Here is a 27,508-nt window from a genome sequence, read left to right on the forward strand (position 1 = left end):
GTGTGTGGACATGCAGCTGTGGGTGTGTCTGTGTGTCGACGCTGATGTCTATGGCAGTGTGAACACCTCCACCTATACCTGTATCTATGCAAATTCTCGAGTCTCATCACTCCCGTGGTAGAAGTTTTCTCTGTTTAACAGTAAAAGAATCTGAGGCTCAGCGTGAGATGGCATTTCTCTGAAAGGTAACAGCTGGAGCACGGGTGTGTCTGACTGCAGAGCCACCTCCTTTTTACCATGTCATGTGCCCTCCTACATGGTGGGTTACGGTAAATGTATAAGTAGCATTGATCCAGAAGCCCGCATTTCTGTAACTTTTAGGGTCGTAACTAAATGTGCATTTCTGTTTAGGAGTTTGACGAAGCCAGTGCACAGACAGTGCAGCGGTTACTCTGGGAGGTGGAGGAAATGTTATTTGAGGAGAAAGTGAACCCTCAGACCCAGAGTCTGCTGGCCGAATGCGAGGAGTGGACAAGAAGATCCCTCCATCTGAGGTGGGACCTTGGTGGTGGAAGTTCTCTGGGGTGGGTTTTCGAAGCGCCCACCCCTGGCCTGCCTCGATATGATCAATACATTTGGTCTGAAAGCACCTGCCCAGTCGGAATATGGATGCAGAGTACGGTCCTTCACTGAGAGATCATTGTCTTCTTACGGTGTCTGAGGAAATACTGAGACATTCCAGTACCCAAGTGCCTTTTAATTTGCAAGAAGCAAATTCGGCTCATCCTGAGAAGGGCATTACACATACAATGAATGCAAGAACGGTGGAGGCCACCTCTTACCTTCACATTCACTGTGTGTGAGCAGCACGTGTCTGTCTTCATCACAGAACACAGCGAGGGCGGGCAGTGATGATGTGCGGAATGGCTGGATAGATGGGTCTTCCCATCTCACCCATTCCTAACGTAGGGAGGAGTATGTGTTACTTTTTATATCAAAGATGGAGAATATGGATGGGGTAAGAAGGCAAGCTTTTCTTTCGGTCACTCAGCCAATGTACTGGAGGACAGTTTAGCAAAGTTACCTGAGTTCCTCTAGATTCTATCTGGGGAGAATCAATTAGAACACTCGTGTAAATGTGGCTGGATTTTCTGGTTACATTCACGAGATAACTTTTACAGAAATCTTGACCAAACTAGAGTTTTTCTTTTTTTTTCTTTTCAATCCTGATAAGTCACCTGCCCTAAAGAGTATGATATGTCCACTAGATACTAGTTGTGGAAATTCACTTTTCTGGGGATGGTCACTCACCAAAAATTTGGGAGCTCAGTCTTACTGTTGTCACTGCTATCTTACATTATTGATAGAAATGGAGGGAAGGTGGGAAAAGAAAAGATTGCCAGGTACATAACCAAGTGTGCATATTTATATGTTTTTCTTCTTGTTATGTTTGTGTTTAACTGTGCATTAGTTAGTATCTATGGAGAGCTTCTATGTGCCCAGTGTTGCCTTAGACACCTAAGTCTGTCATATATGATCTCTAAGCCGTTCATCAACCCTGCAAGGTAACCATTATTATCCTGTTTTGCAAGTGAAAGACAAATGAAATTAGCCTGAGAACCTTGCCTGAGACTGAGCCAGTGGAAGAACAATCTGGCCTAAACTCTCAAAGTCACGCTTCTTCTATGATGCGTGATGCTTCCCACATACCCATACACGCTTCGTATCATACACATGCCTTCAAAATCATTGTTTCCTACTTTTAAAATCCCCAAACCTTTTCCCTTTGTCTGATCAAAAATGTTACTAGCTTCTCTTTGACCTTGCAGAGTGTTAGGAGGACAGCTGACCCTGCCCACTGATGAAGGCGTCCAGCATCTCCAGGGCAGCACCGCTGCCTCCACGGCCCACAGACCCCCGCTCAGTGCCTGCGGACGCAGCAGCAACATCAGAGAGTATGTTCACATGAGTGACTCTCAAGAAGTATTGTTAGCTGTATTTTAGTTATACTTTTTAATGTTTATCTCATCTACAAGCCTGGGCTCCACCTAGTTTGGAAATTTAGATTCTGATGAAAGGCAGATACAGAGAACAGTTTTTGTAAGAAGCTCTTGATTCTGAATTGATGATAGGCGTATGTGTGTGTCTATAGAGAGATGTGTAATGTATGTATATGTGGAACACACATGCTCACACGTGGTAGTTACCTTCCACGTTTGTTCCAAAGACGCTGCGAAAGGTGGACTGGGTGCAGGATGGAAACTGCCTCACTGGGATGGATTACAAGCCTCCAGGCAGTGGCAGCAGGAGAAATGAAGCTCTGTCCTGTCATTTCTGTTCACTAGAGGATTTTGATGACTCTATGCCATTCACACGTATCTGGTGTGCCGTGACACAATGCAGTCCTTTCACTGCAACCAAAGAGGGTACAAACTCGTAGAATAATTTAGGCTTTTAAGAAGCCCTTATGATTTTTAATGATGCCTGTATTAAAGTGTTTTTAAGGACATGAGTTTTGTCCAATGTAATATTCAATCGTTTTGGGGGGGATTCTGTACTTTAAAGATAAGTTAAAGATCCGCCATGATCATTTAAGCATTGCGTTCTTGGTGTCCTGTAAACTCCCATGTGGAATCTGTTTTTTCCCCATAGGTTGTGCATTTCTGGCTCTCAGATAGTCCCAGCAGCGCTCTCAGCCTCTGCCCTGCCAGGCCCTGATGGGACGGGGGTTGCTGACCTAACGGCATGTTCATCCCTGGAAGAAGAGGTTTACCATGTGGATGGAAAGATTGAAGAGTATTTCGCTTTTGACAGAAAAGAGGAGTAAATAGAATCTTATTTGACATTGGCCTCTTAAAATAATATTAATTTATTTGACATTATTGTTATCGTATGGTCATTAAGTGTTTTGTGTATTTTTTACTCACCCAGAAGATTTCTGTTCTTTTGAGAGTAATGCACTCCCAGAGCTTTTGGATTCCCAGCAGGCAGTGCCTGTGCGGGAGCAGTGAAGAGGGTGTACAGCGCCCTTGTAAAAGCAGACACGGCTCCTCGCGGTCCTGGTGCTGGGGACTCCGGATTCCCCATCCCTGGCTGCCCAAAAGGGCCTAAGGAGAGTCCCTGCCTCTGCACTAAATTCATATTTTGTTCTTAATCAAAAACTACAACTATTACATGATAAAAATTTGCCCCATGATTGAAAATTAGCACATTAAAAAGTAACACTGATAATACCAGTCTTAACAAATTTAAGAAGCATCTTCTCTGATCTCAGTGGTACGAAACTGAAAGTCAGTAACAGGAAGGAAACTAGAAAACTCCCAAATATATGTAAACTAAACAACCCGCTCCTCAACAACCAGGCAGTAGGTCAAAGAAGAAATCAAAAGGGAAATCAAAAACATAATGAGACAAATTAAAATGGAAACACAACATATTAAAACCAAACTCACGGGATACAGTAGAAGCAGCTCTAAGAGGGAAGCCTATGGCAATAAATGCCTACATTGAGAAAAAAGAAATATCTGAAATAAACAACCTAACTTTATACTTGAAGGAATGAGAAAAAGAACAAACTAAGCCCAAACTTAGTAGAAGGAAGGAAATAACAAAGCTCCGAGCCGAAATAAATGAAGAGACTAGAAAAAGAGAAAGATCAGTGAAACCAAGACTTCGTTTCTTGTTTTGTTCCCCCCACCCAGTTTTATTCATGTGTAATTGACAAAATATGTATATGTTGAAAAAGAACAATGCTGTTTAACGAAGAATGTTTATTAATATGTGTATAAATGTACATACATGAATGTGTGTAGATAGAATTATTTTAACTCTAAGCCTTGATATTTTAGTAATTGGAGTGGGTTTTTATTCTTAGTGATGATGAATGTCTTGAACAAAAACCAGCTCAGCCTGGTAGGAAAAGGCGCAAACTCGGACTTCCTCCTGTTTCCCCTCATGAGTGTGTCAAAGATGCTGTGATGGCGGAAGTGTTTGATCACGTCTGGACAAATGTGGTAGAACTTTTGGAAGAGCTGATTAGAAAGCACTGGGAAACTACACTCACAGGTACTTACGTGCAGAATTGGCTTAATGAAAAGAAAAAGTCCCTGTTCCTCAGCCCTGGGCTCCTGCTCCCCAGGAGCCATACCTAGAACACGGTCAGTGAGAAGAAAAGTGGGCGTTCTGACTTTACTCACGAGTGCTCCTTAGTCCCTTCAAAAAGGACGCTATTGTTTTTTGTGTTATGAAAAATAATGCAGGGCTGATTGGGTGCAGTGGCTCACGCCTGTAATCTCAGCACTTTGGGAGGCCGAGGCAGGTAGATCACCTGAGGTCAGGAGTTCAAGACCAGCCTCGCCAACATGATGAAACTCTCTACTAAAAATACAAAAATTAGCCTGGCATGGTGGCACGTGCCTGTAATCCCAGCTACTCAGGAGGCTGAGGCAGTAGAATTGCTTGAACCCAGGAGTTGGAGGTTGCAGTGAGCCAAGATTGTGCCATTGCACTCCAGCCTGGGCAACAAGAATGAAACTCATCTCAAAAAAAAAAAAAAAAAAAAGAATGCAGAGCAGGCATGGTGACTCAGAACTTTGGGAGACCAAGGCAGGAGAATTACTTGAACCCAGAGATTCAAGGCCAGCTCATTTTGGGCAACATAGCAAGACCCTGTCTCTTCAAAAAATACAAATAAAAAGTTAGCCAGGCATGGTGGCAAGTGCCTGTAGGCCCAGCTACTCAGGAGGCTGAGCTGGGAGGACCCCTTGAGCTCAGGAATTCAATATTAAAAGTAAGCTATAATCGTGCCACTGCATTCCATCCTGGGCAAAAATGCGAGACCATCTCCCCCCAAAAAATAACAATGCATACGCATCTGGAAAACATACAGAAATACACAAGAACAAGGCTTGAAGTCACGTTTTTTGTTATAGTAAAAATAATTTACCTAATTTCTACTAATAAGAGATATGTTTTTAATTGTTCATGACATTATCTGTAATGTAAAATGTAAACATAGCTAAATGAATAATCCTTTAGTTATCTTACTTCAACATATAAAATATTCTCTAAACATAACATTGAACAAAACAAATAAAAATCGGTGATGGACATTAATGACTAGTTTTATTAATCAATTTGTACAATAAGGCAATAATCATGTTAACCTAAATCCTGTTCTTTTTCCAGTATTTAAGGAATTAGTTGGGCTTTGTGATGTGCTGAGAATCTTTATTGCCCACTGTGTAATCCACTTCTCATGCCACTGCAACCACAGTTACAGCAGCCAGTTGCCCCATACGGGTCTCTGCCCTCTGTAGTAACGTGCATAGTGGCCATAGCATGGACTCGTGGTAGCTCAAGAACAAATATTCCCTTTTAAGAGTGAATTTTAAGTATTTGTATTAGATAATCTGATGTTTCTTATCATATTGATTCTTCTTTTGATACAGAAGGGAAAAAACAGAGAGAAAAATTGAAAGTAGCTGGAAACAGATGTCCACATGTCCTCATTCCACACACTCACGCTGATGGAGCCAGTGGCTCCCCGTCCGGAAGCTCCGAGGCTCACAGCATCTCCCTGGCTTCTCGTCTGAACCCGCCCCAGGTCGGTGCTTTCACACCCTTCTCCCTCTCGCCTTCAATCTGTGCGTCTCTCGCCTCAGTTTGTCAGGAGTGCCGTTCTAGTAAGCTGTAGTATTGAGATATTTGGGGCTGCTTGCCATGCTGCCTGCAGAGGGGTCCATGCAGGCTTTCCATGGTGACTTAAAGGGAAACCTTCACAGTGTCACGATGCCTGGAGCCCTTGACGTCCTGCCCATGAAGGACGAGGTTGTCCTCAAGTTCCTTGCAGTAGGAGCCCACGCAGGTGGCACCACCCTTGGCTTCCAGATGGAGCAGTATATCCACAAAAGGAACAGTGGTGGCATCTCTGTCAGAAATCTGAAGGGACCTGGGAGAAGCTGCTGCTGGCAGCTCGTGCCATTGTTGCTGTTGAACCCTGCTGAGGTCCCTGTCGTGCTCCAGGAACAGTGGCCGGTGGGCTGTGCTGCCACTGGGGCCACTCCAGCTGCTGGCCGCTTCTCTCCTGGAACCTTCACTCACCAGATCCAGGCCACCTTCCGGGAAACACGTCTGCTGGTGGCCACTGATCCCCGGGCGATCACCGGCTCTCAGAGAGGCGTCTTGTGCTAACCCACCTCCCGTTGCTCTGTGGAACGCAGATTCTCCTCTGCGCTGTGTGGAAGTCGCTATCCCGTGCAACAAGGGAGCTCGCTCAGTGGGCCTGAAGAGGTGGCTGCTGGCGCAGGGAGTTCTGGACATGTGTGACACCATCCCCCAGGAACACCCATGGGAGTCCACGCCCGACCTCTGCTTCTGCAGAGACCCTGAAGAGATTGAGAGGGAAGAGCAGCCTGCTGCTGGTGCCGCTGTGGCCAAGGGGGAGTTTCAGGGGAACGGACTACCCCAGTGCCTGCTGAGCACTGCCCCCGCCTGAGGCTGCAGACCCAGCCCAAGTACACCGCCGCCCAGCTTGAGGCTGCAGACCCAGCCCAAGTACACCGCCCCCCACCCTGAGGCTGCAGACCCAGCCCAAGTACACCGCCCCCCAGCCTGAGGCTGCGGACCCAGCCCAAGTACACCGCCGCCCAGCCTGAGGCTGCAGACCCAGCCCAAGTACACCGCCCCCCACCCTGAGGCTGCAGACCCAGCCCAAGTACACCGCCCCCCACCCTGAGGCTGCAGACCCAGCCCAAGTACACCGCCGCCCAGCCTGAGGCTGCAGACCCAGCCCAAGTACACCGCCCCCCACCCTGAGGCTGCAGACCCAGCCCAAGTACACCGCCCCCCACCCTGAGGCTGCAGACCCAGCCCAAGTACACCGCCCCCCAGCCTGAGGCTGCGGACCCAGCCCAAGTACACCGCCGCCCAGCCTGAGGCTGCAGACCCAGCCCATGTGTGCACCGCCCCCCACCCTGAGGCTGCAGACCCAGCCCAAGTACACCGCCGCCCAGCCTGAGGCTGCGGACCCAGCCCAAGTACACCGCCGCCCAGCCTGAGGCTGCGGACCCAGCCCCTGTGTGCACTGCCGCCCAGCCTGAGGCTGCGGACCCAGCCCCTGTGTGCACTGCCGCCCAGCCTGAGGCTGCGGACCCAGCCCAAGTACACCGCCGCCCAGCCTGAGGCTGCGGACCCAGCCCCTGTGTGCACTGCCGCCCAGCCTGAGGCTGTGGACCCAGCCCAAGTGCACCGCCGCCCAGCCTGAGGCTGCAGACCCAGCCCCTGCATGCACTGCTGCTCAGGGTGAGGCTGCAGACTGCTCTGAAGGTGCAGGTGCCCCCTGTGCCTATTCAGCAAGTCCCTACTGCAGACTGGAGCACTCAGCCTGCCAGGGAAGCCTGTTCTACAACTCCCAATGCTCAGGCCCCTGAACAAGGAGGATCAACCACTGAGCGGTCTCAAGCTGTTCTTCCACAGGGCACCAGCAAGGTGGAAATAAGGCTGATGGAAAATAAACATCAGTTTCTATTTAAAACAATGATATTCAGGTCTGTTTACAACGTGATTATTTCATGAAATTTAACAGAATTACCACATGGTGCTGCTTTGAGATGTGAAGCTGTTTTCTATATTTTGGGACATAAAAAATCCCAGCACTTTGGGAGGCCGAGGCGGGCGGATCACAAGGTCAGGAGATCGAGACCACAGTGAAACCCCGTCTCTACTAAAAATACAAAAAATTAGCCGGGCGCGGTGGCGGGCGCCTGTAGTCCCAGCTACTCAGGAGGCTGAGGCAGGAGAATGGCGGGAACCCGGGAGGCGGAGCTTGCAGTGAGCCGAGATCGCGCCACTCACTCCAGCCTGGGCAACAGCGTGAGAATCCGTCTCAAAAAAAAAAAAAAAAAAAAAAAAAAAATGCTTTCCCCCTAACATTTCCAGCTAGTTTGAAAATTATAAATGTTCTCCCTTCCTTCCACCAAAGTGATGAAAGAATCGGTGAGTATACATTGGGCTTACTCAGCATTTACTGGTGGTAGTTAAGGCGTTTTGAGGAGATACAGAGGTAAATCCTAGTGATATAAAAGCCGTGACACAGGGTTGCGTGCGATACATTCTGTGAGGGTCGCACAAAAAAACACAAGCAAAAACAAACCTTGTAGAATAATCAAGGAGTGATTTGTTCTGATTACAGGAGGGGATTGGTCTTTTACACTGGAGGTAAAATTGAGCAGAAACATGAAGGAATGAGCAAGGCTCTTGTGGGAGAGAACTCTGGGTGGGCCTTTTCAGGCCAAGCAAAGGCGGGGATGAATAAAAGATGGGGCCTGTTTGGGGACTGTGACTGGGCTGAGCTTAGGGGATAAGAAACTGGGAACCGCAGCATAGTGTCAAGAACGGGGATTAGGAATCAAGAGGCCTGTGAGGAGTATTCTTCTGGACGTGGTGTTTAACTTTTCTGAACTTTAGTGTCCTTGGCTTACAATGAGATTATTATCTTGTCCAAGGGATTATCATGAGGATAAAATCACAGAAATACCTGAGAGCTCCTCCCACAGGGGCCAGCACATACTGAGCGCTTAATACATTTTTCTTGAAAGATGTGATCGCAGGTGAGGCTGGAAAGGACACGCTTGTTCACGCGAGGCCTGTCGTGGTGCCAAGGAGGTTGTTTCCGCTGCCTGCCTTGTGTGGGGGAGCAGGGAACACGGGTAAGGCAGGATTCCTAGTCCTGAGCTACACAGAATCTAGTATAGCTGGAGGGAGTCCATGCCAAGCAACACACACCACACCACATACACACACCACACCACTCACACACACACACACTAGACACACCACACACCACATACACACACCACACCACTCACACACACACACACACACTAGACACACCACATACACACACACACCCCACACCACTCACACACACACACACACTAGACACACCACACACCACATACACACACCACACCACACCACTCACACACACACACACTAGACACACCACACACCACATACACACACCACACCACTCACACACACACTAGACACACCACACACCACATACACACACCACACCACACCACTCACACACACACACACTAGACACACCACACACCACATACACACACCACACCACTCACACACACCACACACACACACCACACACCACATATACACACCACACCACTCACACACTAGACACACCACACACACACATACACACACTACACATACCACGCCACTCACACACACACACTAGACACACCACACACACCATGCCACTCACACACACACCACACACACCACACACACACACCCCACACCACTAACACACTAGACACACCACACACCACACACACACCACACCACATACACACCACACCACTCACACACACACTAGACACGCCATACACACCACACCACTCACACACACCACACCCACACACGAGACACATCACACACCACACACACACACCATACCCACACACTAGACACACCACACACCACACACACACCACACCACTCACACACACACACTAGACACACCACACACCACATACACCACACCACACACACTAGACACCACACACACACCACTCACACACACACTAGACACACCATACACACACACACCACACCACACACCTGACACACCACACACTAGACACACCACACACCACATACACACCACACACACCACACACACACTACTCACACACACACTAGACACACCATACACACACACACCACACCACACACACTAGACACACCACACACACACCACACACACACTAGACACACCACACACACACACCACACACACCACACACACACACCACACCACACACACACTAGACACACCACACACCACACACACACCACACCACACACACACACTAGACACACCACACACCACACACACACCACACACACACACTAGACACACCACACACACCACACACACACACCACACCACACACACTAGACACACCACACACACACCACTCATACACCACACCACACACACACACTAGACACACCACACACACACACACACCACACCAGTCACACACACACTAGACACACCACACACACACCCCACACCAGTCACACACACACTAGACACACCACACACACACACTAGACACACCACTCACACACACCACTCACACACACTAGACACACCACACACACCACTCATACACACTGCATACATCCGCCCCACACACCCCACACAAACACACCACACACCGTACAGCACACACCAAACACATACCACATACACACCACACACACCACTCACATACACTAGACACACCACACACTGCACACATTCCCACACACACACCCCACACAAACATACCACACACACACTACACACCAAACACATACCACATACACACTACACACAGCCATGCACACACACACCACACACCACTCATACACACTGTACACATTCCACCACACACCCCCCCACACAAACACACCACACACCATACACCACACACACCACACACCAAACACCACATACACACACACTACACACATACACCACACACACCACTCACACACACTGCACACACCCCACACACACACCACACACCCCACACAAACACACCATACACCAAACACCACATACACACACACTACACACATACACCACACACACCACTCACACACACTGCACACACCCCACACACACACCACACACCCCACACAAACACACCATACACCAAACACCACATACACACACACTACACACATACACCACACACACCACTCACACACACTGCACACACCCCACACACACACACCACACACCCCACACAAACACACCACACACCATACACCACACACACCACACACTATACAAACACATACCAAATACACACATAGATACACACACCACACACACACACCATGCACACCCCATAGATGCACACATACCACATACACACCATACACACACCACACACATACACCACATGCATACACAACCCACAACACACCACACATGTACACCCCCCTACACACACCACACACACCCCCCCCACACACCCACACACCCCCCACATACACACACACCTTCACACACAAACACACTCCCACACACCACACACACCACACCACACACACACACGCACACCTCCTCACACGGGAGGCAGTCGAGCTGACAGCAGAGTGAAGCTTGCATATATAGACTACTAGTTCTGAGCTTGACGTCTTTATTTAATACTCCATGATTTTAAATCAGTCCCTGTGTCTCAAAACCTCAGTTTCCTGATTTATGAGGTAGGAAGCTGTGAGAATTAAGGGAGAGAAAACATTTCGTATAGTGTGTGGTGTAGAGTGGGCGTTCAATAAGTGTTACCTTTTATAATCAGATGCTAATTATATATTGGTAGTATATATAGTCCTTCATAATTAGATGTTTGTGTAATTTAAAATTAGATGTAATATTTTGTAATCAGATTATATATATTTTATAATTAGATGTGTTTTGGATCCTAAGTGCTCTGGGAGTCAGAGGAAAAATATACTTTTCACAGCGTAGGGTAAGATATGAACCAAGCCCTAAATGATAGGTGTGATTTGTTAAAATGAGAAAGGAAGGGAGGCTCTTCAAAGCAAAAGCAAAACTGCACCTGGCACAGGAGCACCTAAACCGTGGGTCTTTGTGAGACTGAAGGACACAGGCCTGAACAGAATCCGTGCTTCAGGGGGCAGTGGGGAGAACAGAGCGCCTCAGAGGTTTGTTTCACTCTCTTGTGTGAGGGCTTTACAAGAAGCCTTCTGTGCCTTTTCTGTTCTAAAGAAACTTGCGGAATTGCTACCTGCTTATTGTATTTTTTTTGGTCTCTTTAAACGGCTCTGCCAAGTTCAATACAGTATTTCCCACTTTTAAAAAAACAGGCATCATGAATATCACAAAAAGAGCAGTGGATGAACCTTTTAATATTAGGCAAAATAAACAGATGTGGAAAATACGGAAATTCTAGAAGCTGAGGCATTTTTAAAATAGCTGTTTTGTTTTTATAATTACTCTGTTTGGATAAGTGTTAAAAAAATAAATGAACAGCAAAGTTAACAGAGTAAAAATAGAGCCTGTTTTGAAATACTCAAGATGTTCTAGTGGTAATTATGAAAGCTCTTAAGTTATTCCTCTGTGTATGACTGTGGTGGCCACATCTGTTCATGAACTAGAACAGAATTCCAGTCCCAGAAATCCTGTTCTCGTGAATCTAAATATTATTCTTTAAAAAAATGTTTAATTTTACTTTAAGTTCTGGGATACATGTACAGAATGTGCAGGTTTGTTATACAGGTATACATGTGCCATGGTGGTTTGCTGCACCTGTCAACCTGTCATCTAGGTAAATGATTTTAAATCCTAGTTGGTCATGTTGTGGGACTGAAGAGGGAGTTGAGAATTACTTAGCCCTTAGCTCACGCTTTCTGTCATCTCATTTAATTCTCACAATAGCTCTGTGAAGTATGTATGATTTTTCCCCAATGTAAAGATGAGGCCATTAAAGCCTAAGAACAAAGTAAGCTTTCGAGAATTACAAATCAGGAAGCAGTCAGACTGGGATTCAGACGGAAGCTTTCCAGGGCCCAGGCCATCTCACTGCTTCTGGGAAGAGAACCCAGGCAAGTATAGAGGGGAGGAGAGGAGAGGTCCGGGCAAGCAGGCTAGCCAGGAGCCGTGATGCCCAGCCTGTGCTGCTCCCAGTTCTCTCTCTGCCTTCCTCACCCTGGAGTTACCAGAGGCTGATACACGTTGACCACACCGGGGCTCCTTGCCCTCCAGCCTCTGGGATCTCAGAGCTTGGGGGGAGACTGAAGCACGGCTCTGCTTCCCTGCAGCCTCCCTGCTGCCTCCCTGCCAGGTCACCCTGGGCTGGTGGCGTTTCTACCCCGTGCAGCTACCCTCTCCGGGTGCAGGAACCTCTCCCTCACTTCTGGCCACTTTTGGCCAGGTGTGCTGAACGTCCCTACTGTCGGGGAATTAACCAGTTCGTTGTTAATGTCTCAGCCCACATCTTTATAAAATATCTCCGCTTTATTAGTTTTTCCTCCAGTTAGCTGGTGAGCGTGCTGTGTGTTTCCTGCTGGTTTCGGACAAGCGTCAGTCATTGGAACAGCACTGGCCGTTTGTAATTTTTTTTTTTTTTTTTACTGTTCTCAGATTCATCGCTTCTCCAACAGTTTTTATAGTGACATGAATGGCGTCATGACAATTCACGCAAAACCGCTTCAGCGGAGACCTACCTATTTCGCCGACAGAACGCAGTACGTATCAGAATCAGTAGTAGTTACCCAGCCTCTTCCCTGGGCTGCAAACACTGGAGCACTGAAGATTGCAGGGGGCATGAGATCACGAAGGTCCCACTGAATTCCAGGCTTCGGATGTGCCTGAGCACGTCTGGAAACGCAGAAACAGACCCTTCAGTACCAACCACACGACAGTTACTATCGTGTATTTGGTTGGGAGAGATGGGGAAGGGGAATATAGTCCTGAAATTCTGAATCTTGTGGGCTTGGCTGTTGGATTACTAACAGTGAAAACCTTAGCTCTCTTCCTGTGGATGATTCTTCTTTGAAACAGAAATGGAAATGATGGGTCTTTTCATTCGTTCAGCCAGTGCTTAGGCGTGTGTTCTAGGTGCCAGACTGTTCTAGACGGTCAGTGCTCAGCTGAGCACAGACAGGTGCGTTCCCTGTTATCCCAGCACTTGCCGCTGAGTAGCTCACAGGATTTCCTTCCCAGGAATGAGAAGGAGGACAAAGCCTCGGGTGGAGGGGCAGGTGCTCCCTCCTGCGCACGGCACAGACTGGGACGGGCCTCAGACACTCATGGATTACCGCCTTCTGCAAAGCAGACACCCGTGCCCTGGAGGCTGCCTTCTCTTGTGTCAGATTCTCAGAGACTCAAAACCCCCAACATCTATAGTGACGAAGTTCTTCGGGGAACAAAACTGTGAGTCTCGTTTCTCTCGTAGTAAACTAAAGGTCATGCAGGACCTAGACGCTTGCCAGTTAGGGTTCATGGATCATCCCGGACAAATCATCCTCTATCCAGTTTTACATAGACGCTGTTCTAATGAGTTCATTGAGTATTTAACATTCTGCTGACTCCAGTGGTCTGCTTAGCTGTATACTAGGACACAAGGTCAGGACATCACACAGCTCATTTCGCCTGTGTGATGGTGGGGTGACCTTGGGTGGATTTCAGTGGACTCGTCTGTGAAATGAATAATTAGCTAATGCCTTCCAATTACATAATTAATACTTTTTAAGGGGAGGTTTAAATAAAATAATGTATATAAAATGCTATAAAAATAAAAGGACTGTGTCCCTATCGGATTATGTTTAAGGATGCCTTTCTAGGTGGGAGTTTCAGTAAAGCTTTCGATCTCAGGGATGCACATCCCGTCATGGCCTCATTAGAAAGGTGTTTGTCTCTTGCCCTCCAGCTCACTTACCAGTATCAGCCAGTACTTACATTGATAATAACAGCTAATGTTTATTGATCGCTTTCTTTGTTATCAGCACCAGGTAAATGAATTACATTTATGATCTTATTTATTCCCCACCACAAACCTTTATATGGTTGGGACTCATACCATCCCAAATCTGAGACAGGAAACAGGCTAAGCCTGCCAGAGATCATCCCCGCCAGGAAGAGGCCCACCCGGACACACCCACAGTCTCTCAGGCTTTAGGGACCACCCACTGGACCACCCACTGGACCCCCGGCCTGCAGGGGGGTGGTTATCGGGAGCTGGGCTCAGGAGTGGGCGGCTGCCAACACTTACCTGGCACCCGGACTTTTTCCAGATGCAGTCGTAAAGCCCCTTTCAGCTTTTTAATTGGTGACTGTTTCTTTCACAGTTTGGGACTGATGTTTCCAGCTGTGTTGTGTCTGCTGTGCTGATTCCTTCGAGATCCCTCTCCCTCCTCTGCTTCGCTTCCCCCCATGCCAGTCAGCAGCACCCGGTGCCAGTCAGCAGCACCCGGTGCCAGCCAGCAGCACACGGTGCCAGTCAGCAGCACATGGCAGGCTTTCTCCTCCTGCCCCAGCCTACCTGGGTCCCCCGTCACACCTTCATCAAATAGAAACCCTGTATGTTTCCTACTGAGATACATTCAGATGCCTCCGATTGTGCCAGTCCCTCTCTGTTCTGACCCCTCCCTCCCTGTGAGCTGGTGATTTTTCAGCTTTCTTTTTATTATTGCCACCCTGAGGAGCCCTTTTAGACCATTCTTCCCAATTGCTCTCCCTACACATGGAATTGTAGTCCCACAGACAGCCTGTTTTTCTGTGTGCATAGCTGTGCTCTACACATACGAGGGAAGCCGTGGCTTCAGAGGGGCCAGTGCCCTCCCCCTTTGGTGATGCTGCCTCACCTGTGTCCCCCGGCTTCTCACCTGCCTGAATTCTCACCTGCCAGCCTCACTTTCCTTCTGACCCCCACACACACCAGCTCTGCGTCTTCTCCCCTCCATCCTCTGTCTTCCACTTGTATCGAGATAACATTTTCCCCCAGTTATCAGAGTGCTATAAGTTCCCTGGGGAGCACCAGGATAATACCACAAATAGCAGAAATGAAAGACCTCTTGTGTGCCCATCGCACAGAAGCATCAACATCACAGCTGTTGGCAGATTTCCTATCACTTGCCAGTTATCCATGTACCTGGGTGCTCAGTGACATGATGCTGTGTTGCAGGCCGACTGGCGTGGACCACATGGTTTCGCCACTGGTTCAGACATCACGGAGCAGGTTCCCCCCGATAGGCGTGGAGACCAGGGAGCAGAATACGGCAGTTCCTGGATGCCGCCTTGTGTCTGTAAGACAGATTTCATTGTATTTCACTGGACCATTTAGGTTCTATATTGGAAAACAAACAAAAACAACCTTAGCACTTCCAAGTGACACTAGTAACATAAGATCTGAGTGGCTATTTTCAAATGCCTTCATAATCTGTTTCCAGAAAGTAAATGAATGGCTTGTGAGAATTTACAGGGAGTGAGAGGCTTAATTCACCGTTTTGTGAAATAGAAGCATGTCTTGAACTAAATCAGAAATTCCAGGTGTCAAGGAAACCTCTGACAGGATGGTGGAGCAAAGAAGAGAGCATGAGATTTGGTCAGGAGACAGGCAGGTCCGCGTGGATCCTGCCACAGAAACTCTCTTCTATGACTTGGTACGAGTCACTTTAATCTCCCTGAGCCTTAGTGTTCTCTATAAAAGGGGATTAATGATTCTTACCTCTAAAGAATTGTTAGAAGGACCAAATGAACTCAGAGGTGTTAAATAATTCCTGATGTGAAATTATGAGCTCAGTCAGTGATGACCGTGGTGTTTTTATCAGGTCTCATGTTTACAGCTAACCTCTGCCACGTCTGTTGCAGTGGAGGGTGATACCTTCTGCAGTGAAGCTCCCCTCAGCCAGGCAGTCGCACAGGCCTCCGGGAGTGTGCTGCTGTCCGTATGCAGAGCCAGGCAGCCCCCAGGTTTACAGCCACCCCTCCCTCCACTCTCACACAAGTAACTTGTCTCTATTCATTTTATACAACACAGAAGGAGCCCTGTTGTAGGAACATAAAGACATAGTGAGAGGAAAACCCTGCCTGGGGCGAGGTTTCCTCCTGTGTGCCCTGTGCCACCTTGAGCCCAGCACTGGAACCCATTCCCAGAAGGCAGGAGTTGCAAAGTGTTCGTGTTTAACCTTAGAATAACATAATTTTACAAAAGGTGGCTGGACGCAGTGGCTCACGCCTGTAATCCCAGCACTTTGGGAAGCCAAGGTGGGTGAATCACGAGGGCAAGAGTTCGAGACCAGCCTGGCCAACATAGTGAAACCTCATCTCTACTGAAAATGCATAAAAATTACCCAGACGTGGTGGCATGCACCTGTAATCCCAGCTACTCAGGAGGCTGAGGTAGGAGGATCGCTTGATCCCAGGAAGCGGAGGTTGCAGTGAGCCAAGATCACGCCATTGCACTCCAGCCTGGGTGACAGAGCGAGACTCCGTCTCAGGAAAAAAAAAAAGGCAAACATCACATTAAAAAGCCTGCTACTTTACAAATGCAGAATTACATTTCTATTAAGGTTTTGTATCTCTCTTTCCCTATTATGACACTATCATTTTATCAGGTTTAATAGTGCAGTTACATAATCAAAATATATTTCTTCAGGTATTTATCCTTAGGAGACCTGATCCTTAGTAATGTCTAACTAAAAGTTTCCAAATAAATGAGTGAGTGATTGAGCATGTAGAAATCTTCTTTTGTGTTTTTAAGGATTGCATTTATTTTAAACAAGAACATATTATCCTTCATTTAGTACAGAGGAAGGCATCTGCAAAACCGTGTGTCGAGTGCCGTGCCTGACGGTATAGAACGATCACGTCTTCGAGAAAGAACCGCTACCCTGGAACAGCTGTCGAGGCCCAGCACAACCCACACGTTCCGGGTGGGTTCTCTGTTTACTGTAACTTTAATTTTGAAAAACATTTGAAAAAAATGAAATTTGTCCCTGATTTTATTTTTCTTCCAGCAGTTGGATACGCCTCAAAAAAGTTCACTGACACAAATGGAATTTGCTGCTCACACATGGACAGGGCAAAGTATTTTGACAGGTCAGCTTTTCTCCATATATAAATAAAGTGATGTAATATGTGAGATTTCAAGTTTCAGAAAGTGAAATGCAAGATTATCTACCTTGATAAGCCTATTCTGCTCGTGTAGGAGGGAATAGCAAGTGTCTGTGGCCTGTGGCCTGACCTCGGAAACCTCGATCACAGATCACACCTGCACAGACACGCACTCACTCACCTGCTGTCAGGTCAAGAAGGGGGAAATGTCCAAAAGCTCTCCATGAACTGGGGGCCTCACTCTAAAAAGAATGCTGTCTTGGGAGAAGTCAGTCCCTTGTTTGCTATAGAGTTTTCATGCTCTATTTCTAAGTGGAGTTTTAATCTTAGATTCTCTTTGAAAATCTGATGATAAAAATGCCTGAGAAAATTAACACAGATTTGCTAATTACTTTATAACATAAGGTTTTACAGAGAAATACGTATTCTCAGCCTGGTGTGTTGTTCGCAGGATATTCTAGTTTGAATACGGGCTGGTGATGTTTCCACTTCCAGAACAGTCACCAACGGTTTTTCAGGGTGGTAGTGTGGCCTCATCATGAGGTGTGCTGCTCTGGAGTCTGACGTTGGGTTTCCACCCTCGCTCTGCCACCAGCTGTGCAACCCTAGGAATGTCCCAACCCCTCTGGCCCTCAGCTTCCTCTTTTATAAGAAGCTGGGTAGATAAAATAATTATTGAAAATCTGCGAAAAGTACCTAGCTAGATACCAGGCATATATTGCTCAAAAATTATGAAGTATGAACCATTTGTATTATAAATGATCTGAAATTTCAGGGATTATTTATTGTTTTACAGAGAATTTTAAACATATAATCCTAAAAATAAATTTCGTACTTTGGGAGGCCGAGACGGGCAGATCACGAGGTCAGGACATCAAGACCATCCCAGCTAACACAGTGAAACCCCGTCTCTACTAAAAAATACAAACAACTAGCTGGGTGAGGTGGCGGCGCCTGTAGTCCCAGCTACTCGGGAGGCTGAGGCAGGAGAATGGCGGGAACCCGGGGGGCGGAGCTTGTAGTAAGCTGAGATCCGGCCACTGCACTCCAGCCTGGGCGACAGAGCAAGACTCCGTCTCAAAAAATAATAATAATAATAATAATTAATAAATAAAATAAATTTCGTAAAAAGTAAGCATTGTGTAACAGATCTATCTGTTCTCAGCAGCCCTTCTGTCATCCTGTAGTACAGTGATGTCAGGGATTCTTCAGCTCTTTAAAATTTTGCTCCTGTGCTAATAGCTCTGGGCTGCTGTGCCTTTTTGTTGCTTCTCTGGACGCTGTATGTTCCTTAGCAGCATTAGCCGTCATTCTCATGGCAACAGCTCGTTCTCTAAAAAGCAGCCACGCTACATGGTTAGGTGTTGCTTTTTTTTTTTTTTTGAAGACGAAGTCTCGCTGTGATGTCCAGGCTGGAGTGCAATGGTGCAATCTCAGCTCACCACAACCTCCACCTCCTGGGTTCAAGCAATTCTTCTGCCACAGCCCCCCACTGAGTAGCTGGGATTACAGGCATATGCCACGATGCCTGGCTAATTTTTGTATTTTTAGTAAAGATGAGGTTTCACCATATTGGCCAGGCTGGTCTCAAACTCCTGACCTCAGGTGATCCACCCATCTCAGCCTCCCAAAGTGCTGGGATTACAGGCATGAGCTACTGTGCCCAGCCCAGGTGTTGCTTTTAACACAATTGTAGATGCCTGGGGGGAAGTAGGTGCCCAAGTTAGCTTATCAATCGTGGATGGAGTATCAAGCACTCACTCTGTGCCAAGGTCTGTGCCGAAGGCTGGGATTCAAACAGCAGGGGTGTTTCTGTCTGTGCCTCAAGGAGCATTGAGCCTGGCAGGCAAGCTGGAAAAGGCCGTGAGGGGTGAGCAGGACCACCTGACTCCCCTGTCAGGTGGCTGGAGGGTGCCAAGGCTTCCTGGAGGAGATGACCATCGCAAGGGATGTGAGAGAGAGGGAGTGAGGACTGACGGGCGACTCTGTGGATGGCCAGCGGCGGGTGGTGCTGAGGCAGGGAACTGGACAGATTCTGACGAGTTCACTTTTGGGGATGCTGACTGGAGCACGCCAAGCGGAGACGTCCAGTAGGTAGTTTGGGCACACATAGTGGAGGTTTGGAGTGGGAATTGGGTTCTGAATTTGTTTTAAATCTTCACTGTTAATCACTGACCAAATGCCAAGTCAGTGTATTCTCTTATCAGTAACTTTTTGCTTTGAAATACGCTATTCATTTCTTCTACAATTATAAAAATAATACATTATCAAAATAGACAACTTACAAAACACAAAAATCCACCGAGGAAAACACGGCCAATGCCCCTGGTCTCACCACGTAGAGAGAACGCGGCTCAAAGGCGTGAGCTGTGATGACAGTACGATGAGGCACGTGCCCCATGCAGACGTCCCCGGGCCCCAGGTGAGGCTGCAGGTGAGGCGCGCGCGGCCTCACACACAGATTAGAGATTGGGAGCAGAAGGCCTAAGTCTTGTCCCTCAAAAACGAAAAGCTGTTTCTGTCCTCCTAAGCACTCTGTCAACGTCAGCCCACCACGCTGCTCACACAGGGAGCCGCCTCTCTGGCCACCAGCTTAGGCAGCCCACCACGATCTGCTGGGACATTCGGGAATGAATTAAACACCAGAGTGGATTCATGTGGCACCTTTGGAATATCACTCACTGACTTCTGGAAGAGGAGGTGGGGGTAGAGCCGGTGTGGGGGGACTGCAGTGATCCTGGGGGCGCCCACAGGAGGTACATTAACATGTGCAGTCACATATGGCCGCTTAACTCATGCAGGACCCAGAGAACGGTCCACACCAGTCATCTGCACCTTACTGCCTCTTAACTACTGACCCAAGACAAAAGAGCTATTAGAAGGGAGAACACAGCCAACCAAATGCACAGCTCCAAGAGGTTCTGCATCTATAATGACAAGCTAACATTTAGTTCTTTGGTTCAAAATATTTCCCCTCCTTAACCATTTTTTAATGCTGCAAAGCTCATCCCCATCTGGGGAGTGCTAAGGGTATGTCCAGGCACCCTCAGGATCAGGCTGGCTTTTCTTCCTTTCCACCAGGTGCACAGGCAAACTGGCCACAGGGGACTCCCGGGAGCTCCATGCGGCTCGGCACAGCCCGTGCGGCCCGGAAGGGAGGGCAGAGATGCCCAGGGCTGTGGGCGCCGGTCTGTGCGGCCCGGAAGGGAGGGCAGAGATGCCCAGGGCTGTAGGTGCCGGCCTGTGCATTCCGGAGGAGACCATGCCTGGTGGTGGTGAGAGTCACAGGCCTTGGCACACAAGTCCTAGCTCTGCTGCTGGGTGCTGTGGGACCAGGCATTCCCTGCGGGTCTCAGCGTCCGTATCTGTAAAATGGGAGTAACACCTCACTCAAAGACTACTGAAGGGATTAAATAAAACACGGAGCAGGTAACGCGGTGCCTGGTGCGTAACAAGCCTCAGGATATCCAAGGACTCATCCTGATCGCCCATGAGCCTATTGAAGGTCAACCCTGTCTCATTTAAAAAACAAGACTGTGCATCCAAGTCCGGGTAGGGTGACCCTGTCCAGGGCCAACCCCCACCTAGAACCAGCCAGGCTTGTGCTGCTGGAGAGAACTGGCCAGGCCAACGCACTCAGGACCAGCAGTGAGCAGCCTCCGAGCCCGCAGAACAGGCAGGGCCCCTGACAGGCAGGCTGTGTGCAGAGGCCCCTGGGGCACCGAGGGGCAGAAAACCTCCTGGGGAAAGAGGCTCTTTCACCCGCCCAAGTGGAACCCTCCCCACTGAACACCGGATCTCCCAGCACTGTCGGGCCTTCAGTCATATTTTAAACACTGAACAGAGGGACAGAGGGACCTGTGTTCCTTGATGTTTCGTCTTTGTTCATCCATCGGTCGTCCTCCAAATCAAAGTCCAGAAGCTTCTGCACTAATTTCGAGGTCAGGCTGAATCTTGAGTCATGAACCAAACTGTTTCAATTTTCCTCTAACTCTGTGTAAGTCTTCGTGGAGCTTATCATAAGCAGGATCCTCATAAGGGAATTTCTGAATCATTTCGATCAGTGATTCTAAGAACCACATCTTTCTGCGGTCCTTCTCAGTGGCACAGCTGTGCGGGAGACATTCCCACGCAAAAGCCAGGCCTCGGGAGCACCTGATCTCAGGCCGGATGTTGGTTCCATGCAGCGTGCGGTGCTGCCTTCCTTCAGTCACGCCCACGCTCCTGTCTTCCTTCTCCTTCAGTCACACCCACACTCCTGCCTTCCTCCCAGCCTTCCTGACACCCTTCCCCATGTAACCCACATCCGCCTTCATGATGGCATCCAACACAGCCTGGCTCCCAGGGTCAGGCCCAGATGCACTGCTTCAGAGGAGGCACTCTTATCAGTAACTCTGAGACAGCTATTACTGATGGTCAAAGGTCATTTCTATATCTGCAAAAGTGATCGAGGGTCCATAAGAGGGATCTTCCTGTCTTTCTGGGGGTTTATTTTCTTTTTCTCTGACAAGCAGGCCACATAACCTCCTTGCTAGCTTTGCATCCAGGTCAAAAAGCACTGGGAACTATTAACTTATCAACTTTTATTATTTCTGTGATAGAAAAAAAAAAAGGAGCCAAAGGGGTATCCCAGGTAGTGGGAAGGATCCCTTAAAGTACCTGGCGTTGCACCTGCCCCTGGGAAGCAGTAGAACTGCCAGGAAGTAGAGCTCCCTCAGCCTCCTGGGCCACGACTCGCCTCTGCATAGAAGCTGTCCACCAGCTCGGGAGGACACACGGCCTGCACCTCGACTTAGTTTTGGGGGAGCACCCTTCCTTTTTCTCAGGACCCTAATTGGGAGTTTTTGCATATGACTATTTCCTAATTTATACAAAAGTGTATTAATAAAGTATTTTTAAGTATTTGCATGGAATGTACAAAACAGCCGTTCTGAGTAGTTGCCTTTGTAACATTTAATGAGAATTACCTCTTGCTTGCTGTTTCCAGGTTCACAATATGTGCCTAAATCTTTTCAGAGGACAACCTTGACTTTAAAGAAGAGATTCCAAGTGACATCTTGAAACCACCTCACCAGAACCATTGGCGCACTCATGGTCTCAGCACACCACTTATCGCTTGAAAACTGGAGGAACAAGTATTCTATTTATCTGTGTGTCTGACAGTGTGAGATGCTAGACTGAGAAAAATGCAAACAAATAAATCACTTAATTTTGAACACTTTGCATTTTAAAGAGAGTAAAAGTCAAATCCACCAAGCTGCCTTGCTGAAAGCATCTCCAAGGTTCTGTAGGCTTTGCTCAGAAGACCCTGATGTGTGTTTACAATCCGTCATTTTATCAGTGATACACAAACATAATTAGCATGTGTTTGTACTCACACACTAATTACATATAAGAATATATTATCTAGGGACATGCCATTTATAACTTTGTACTCTGATGTATTTTCTAGTCTCATTCTGTTAGTAATTCCGTCAAAATCGTAGACACTAGTAGATATTAGTATTTGAGACAATATGTCAGTCTGAATAAGACTCAGATTGTTCTAGTCATGCTGACTTTCTCATACATTTTTAAAAAGTGCTTCAGCCATGAACCTTTTTGAGAAATGTCAGTGGTGAAATCTCCCAAGCTAATTTTCTTTTTCTAGTTTCCATCTTCAAATTCAGACAGTTCACGTGAAGTACCCCACATTTATTGATCTTAGGGTTGAATGTAAATATAAACGTAATTAAAAGCTATGGCAGATGATGTCATCTTTATTGTTTACAGTCGAAGCTCCTCCGTGGGAGGGGAGCCTCGCACCCTCCACGTGCCATCGGGAGCTGGCCTTTGCTCAGACGCCACCTCTGCAGTGACGCCTTCCCAGAGCCCTCATCTCTTCTTGCTCTGTCCTCCTGCTCTGTTGGCTTTTCTTCAGAGCATGTATCCCCATCTAACGTTACCGTAGAAAACGGAGCAGAGAATGGGAAGAGGAATTAGCAGAGCTGAGGCTCCAGGCATGTCTTTCTCTTGTCCCTCTCCCCACTGTTTCTCTTGATCGTGATTCAGGTCCTTACACTCATTTCTATATTCTCAGATCTCAACTCAGCTAATTTCTTCTTTTCTGTCAGATAATTGCATTTTGTCAGTCTAATTATTACTAATCCAAACTGTAACTTTATAAGGTTATATATATGAGCATATTTATAAACTTAGATTTATAATATACACACATATGTATCATATAAATGCATAATAAATTATTTTCAGACGATTTCTGGCTGTAAGGTGAAGGGATCATTGCCTACTTGTAGATGTCTGGAATTTTAAAAGATGTGTTCAGACTAACGCTAATGTTGTCCTTTATCACAGAGTGACAAAACAAAAATGACCCCAGAGCCCTGCCGCTGTTTGAATATTTCTCCTTGACCTTGCTGACTCCATTTCTTTTTTGCTTTCTTTTTTTTCGAAACGGAGTCTCATTCTGTCACCCAGGCTGGAGTGCAGTGGTACGATCTCAGCTCACTACAACCTCCGCCTCCTGGGCTCAAGCGATTCTCCTGCCTCAGCCTCCTGGGTAGCTAGGATTACAGGTGCATGCCACTACACCCAGCTAATTTTTTTGTATTTTTAGTAGAGATGGGGTTTCACCATGTTAGCCAGGCTGATGTCGAACTCCTGACTTCAGGTCATCTGCCTGCCTCAGCCTCCCAGAGTGCTGGGGTTACAGGCGTGAGCCACTGCGCTCGGCCAGCTGACTGCATTTCTATAGCAATGAGACACCTGAGGCAGCAGCAGCAACAGTGACCACCGGGTCCAGGCCTCTTTTCCATGGTCGCAGCTCCATGCATCCGGGGAAGATTGCTCATGCTTAGTTTTCTGCACAAAGCAAACCAAAGCATTTTTGAGAATTTTCTACATTATTCCTAAACATTAGCAATAGAAACTTTTAAGAGCAAATGCCAGTCTTAATTCAGCAGCTCTCACACTTGAGGAATAGTTAGATATGTGAGTAGCCTGGAGCCCATGTTACAGGGCTGCTGGTTAGGTGCACTCTGGTGCGTCACTACTGCTCAAAGCGTGACCCACTTGTTCTTTCAGAACCACTCGGGGTATTTCATGTCCATTTCCAGGAACCATCCAACTCCTTCCCTACTCAGTCCAAACTTCCTTTTTTTTTTTTTTTTTAACTTTAAGTCCAGGGGAACATGTGCAGGTTGTTACACAGGCAAACTTGTGTCATGGGAGTTAGTTGTACAGATTACTTTATCACCCAGGTATTAAGCCTAGTGTCCATTAGTTACTTTTCCTGATTCTCTCCCTCCTTTCACCCTCCACCCTTTGGTGGAGGCCCCAGTGTGTGCTGTTCCGCTCTGTGTCCATGTGTTCTCATCATTTAGCTCCCACTTAGAAGTGAGAACGGATGGCATTTGTTTTTCTGTTTCTGCATTAGTTTGCTAAGGATGATGACTTCCAGCTCCAGCCATGCCTCTGCAAAGGACATAATCTCATTCTTTTCTATGAGCTCAAGCTTCGTAATAGGGAAAACACTGGATATTCAGTCTAAACTAACATTAAGGTAGGGTATCCAGGATAAAATGTTTTTTCTTTGAAAACCACTGAATATACTTTATGGTAACTTTATCTTGTTTGGCTTCAGAGGTTTGCAAATAAGAATCTATTATTTATATATAGGTAAAAAACAAAATGTTTTAAAAAATAGAACCAGTTCCAGTGATCTTGAGTCTTCTAAACATTTAAATTGGAAGATAAAGTACCATTTTAGAGATTACATAGATACTTGGCCCTGTCATTGATTTTAAAAATGACCTTCTCGTTGCACTGATTTTTACCCCTATGTTAAAGTTAGTATTTTATTTATACATTACATTAGATTTAGAGATTAGTAAATAATGCTTATATCAAGGATGGTGCTTTTTAAGCTAATTAGGTAAAAATGAGGGCAGTGTTTTTATAATCTACTTTAATAAATGAGTCTTACCTTAGAATTAATCTGTTAAAAATTAGAAAAATTGAACTACATCTGAGATAGATTTTTAAATTCAGATTAGTGACTACATTAATTAAAATGTCTGTTTATCCAAAACCAAAGGAAGAATGAAGAAATTTTAATCTAAGAAAATGTAAAATACCATAGAAAACTGCTAGATTTTGTGAATTTAATATGAAAGGAAGTATCCATATTGATATTATTCTGAACTACATGAAATTTCTACGCCAATTCAGAAGTACATTTTTATATTATATATCATTTGGGTATTATATTTTTATTGTTTTCTTATAACTACAGATCATTGTGTAGGATTTTTGATTCCTTAATTTCTAATAAAATATAAAAGTGTCAAAAGAGTTTTCAAAAATGTGTTACATTTATAAAAGTATGTTTAGATTCCCAATTTTTGTATCATTTGGCAAATACCTCTCTATTCTACATTTTCTAATACAGAGGTATTTATTATTTCTACCTATGTAGCAAACTTTCCCCAGTAAATTCGAAGTATATGTCCCTATATATTTGCAAAGGCTTTTCATAATTTATGAATACTCCATTGTAATGTTTGTTTCAGAAGATTATGCTCCTGTGTGGTAATCATCATGGATTTGATTTCATCAGACATTTATTAAGCACTTTGTTGGTGTAAGATTTTGCTCTAAGCATTATATTGAACAAGACAGTCTTTGGCCTAAAAGAACTTAGATTCTAGTGGAGGAGACAGACTATAAACGATTAAATAAAAACATAATACAGGTCAGGTAGCAATAAGTGCTATGAAGAAACAAAGCGAGGCAAGGTGACGGAGTGAAAGGAGCTGAACTTTCCATCGAGCGGTTGGGGATGGCTGTGTTGCAGAGGTGATATTTGAGCAAACCCCAAAGAAGATGAGAAAAGAAGCCTTGGAGATATCTGGGGAGAAAGAATTGTAGACAGAGCAAAAGACATGTGCCTAAACCAAGAGTCCACCTGGAATGTTTGAAGAACAGCAGAGAGGCCAGTGCCTGGCATGCAGTTGGCAAGGGAGTGAATAATAGGAGCTCAGTGAGGTAACAGGAGCTGAGGGACTGAGGTCCCTTTTGGACTATGGGAAATCTTAAGTAGTCTGAAATAAGAAGTCACTGGAACAGTTGAGTTTTGGGGATAGAATGATATAACCAACAAGAGATGATCATGTTTCAGTCAAATGATAGTGGTGAGAATCCCAGGACTGGGGATGTGTTTAGAAATTTCAGCCAAAAGATTTGCAATTGGATGAGAGTTGGAGTGTGTCTACAAAAAGATCAAGAATGCCTCCAAGGCTTTTGGCTTCACGCTTGGAAGGATGGTGTTGGCATTCACTGAAATTGGAAGGACTGCAAGGGGAACGCGTTTGGCAGCATGAGGGACATGTTATGTGTGAGGTGCCAATGAGATGCCTAAGTGGAGATATTGAGATATTTGGATATCCACACGTGGGTGTGGAGGTGAGGTATAGACTGGAGGTATAAATTTGGGGATTGTCAGCATGTAGATGGTATTTAAGAACTGAAACGGATGAGGTAACCAAGAAAATGAGTGTAGAGAAATGGAGGAAAAAGGAGTTCTGAGCCTTGTGCCTTCTAACATCTAAAAGCCTGGGATGTGAAGGAAAACCAGCAAAGCAGACTGAGAAAGAATGACTGGTGAAGGGAAATAAGAGTTAGGAGAATATGGCATCCTCAAAGTGTGTGTGTGTGTGTGCATGCAGGGGAAGTGTTTCAAGGAAGCCACAGGGACTTAAGTATGTTGAATGCTGTTGATGAGTCAGTTAAGATAAGGTCTGAGAATCGGACTAAAGGTTTAGCCACATGGAAGTTACCAGTGGCCTTAACAAGATCTGCTATGTGAATGGACAAGGTGAAAGTCTGCTTGCAGTGGGTTCGGGA

At 46.4% G+C, this 27,508-nt stretch overlaps 1 protein-coding gene across 18 annotated transcripts in view; it reads left to right on the forward strand.

Annotated features, from left to right (window-relative positions):
* The window catches only part of FAM149A (family with sequence similarity 149 member A), a 70,010-nt gene extending 44,053 nt beyond the window's left edge, over positions 1-25,957 (forward strand). For 4 of the 18 annotated variants that reach the window (XM_065545775.2, XM_074041015.1, XM_074041016.1 and 1 more), the window contains exons 4-14: positions 352-494; positions 1,770-1,895; positions 2,593-2,763; positions 3,815-4,005; positions 5,391-5,545; positions 13,133-13,236; positions 13,715-13,924; positions 15,675-15,795; positions 17,296-17,424; positions 17,509-17,590; positions 18,402-18,738. In XM_065545775.2, the coding sequence (XP_065401847.1) occupies positions 352-494; positions 1,770-1,895; positions 2,593-2,763; positions 3,815-4,005; positions 5,391-5,545; positions 13,133-13,236; positions 13,715-13,924; positions 15,675-15,795; positions 17,296-17,424; positions 17,509-17,590; positions 18,402-18,523 (1,554 nt within the window). In that variant the 3' untranslated portion in view covers positions 18,524-18,738. Of the gene's footprint in view, positions 1-351; positions 495-1,769; positions 1,896-2,592; positions 2,764-3,814; positions 4,006-5,390; positions 5,546-5,723; positions 6,576-13,132; positions 13,237-13,714; positions 13,925-15,674; positions 15,796-17,295; positions 17,425-17,508; positions 17,591-18,401; positions 18,739-22,592 lie in introns of those variants that run through there. The other 14 variants (XM_005556473.5, XM_074041017.1, XM_074041018.1 and 11 more) reach the window with 10 other exon arrangements.
* Positions 25,958-27,508: the final 1,551 nt, after the last annotated feature.

The sequence above is a fragment of the Macaca fascicularis genome, chromosome 5 (assembly GCF_037993035.2).
Source record: "Macaca fascicularis isolate 582-1 chromosome 5, T2T-MFA8v1.1".
Lineage (NCBI taxonomy): Eukaryota > Metazoa > Chordata > Mammalia > Primates > Cercopithecidae > Macaca > Macaca fascicularis.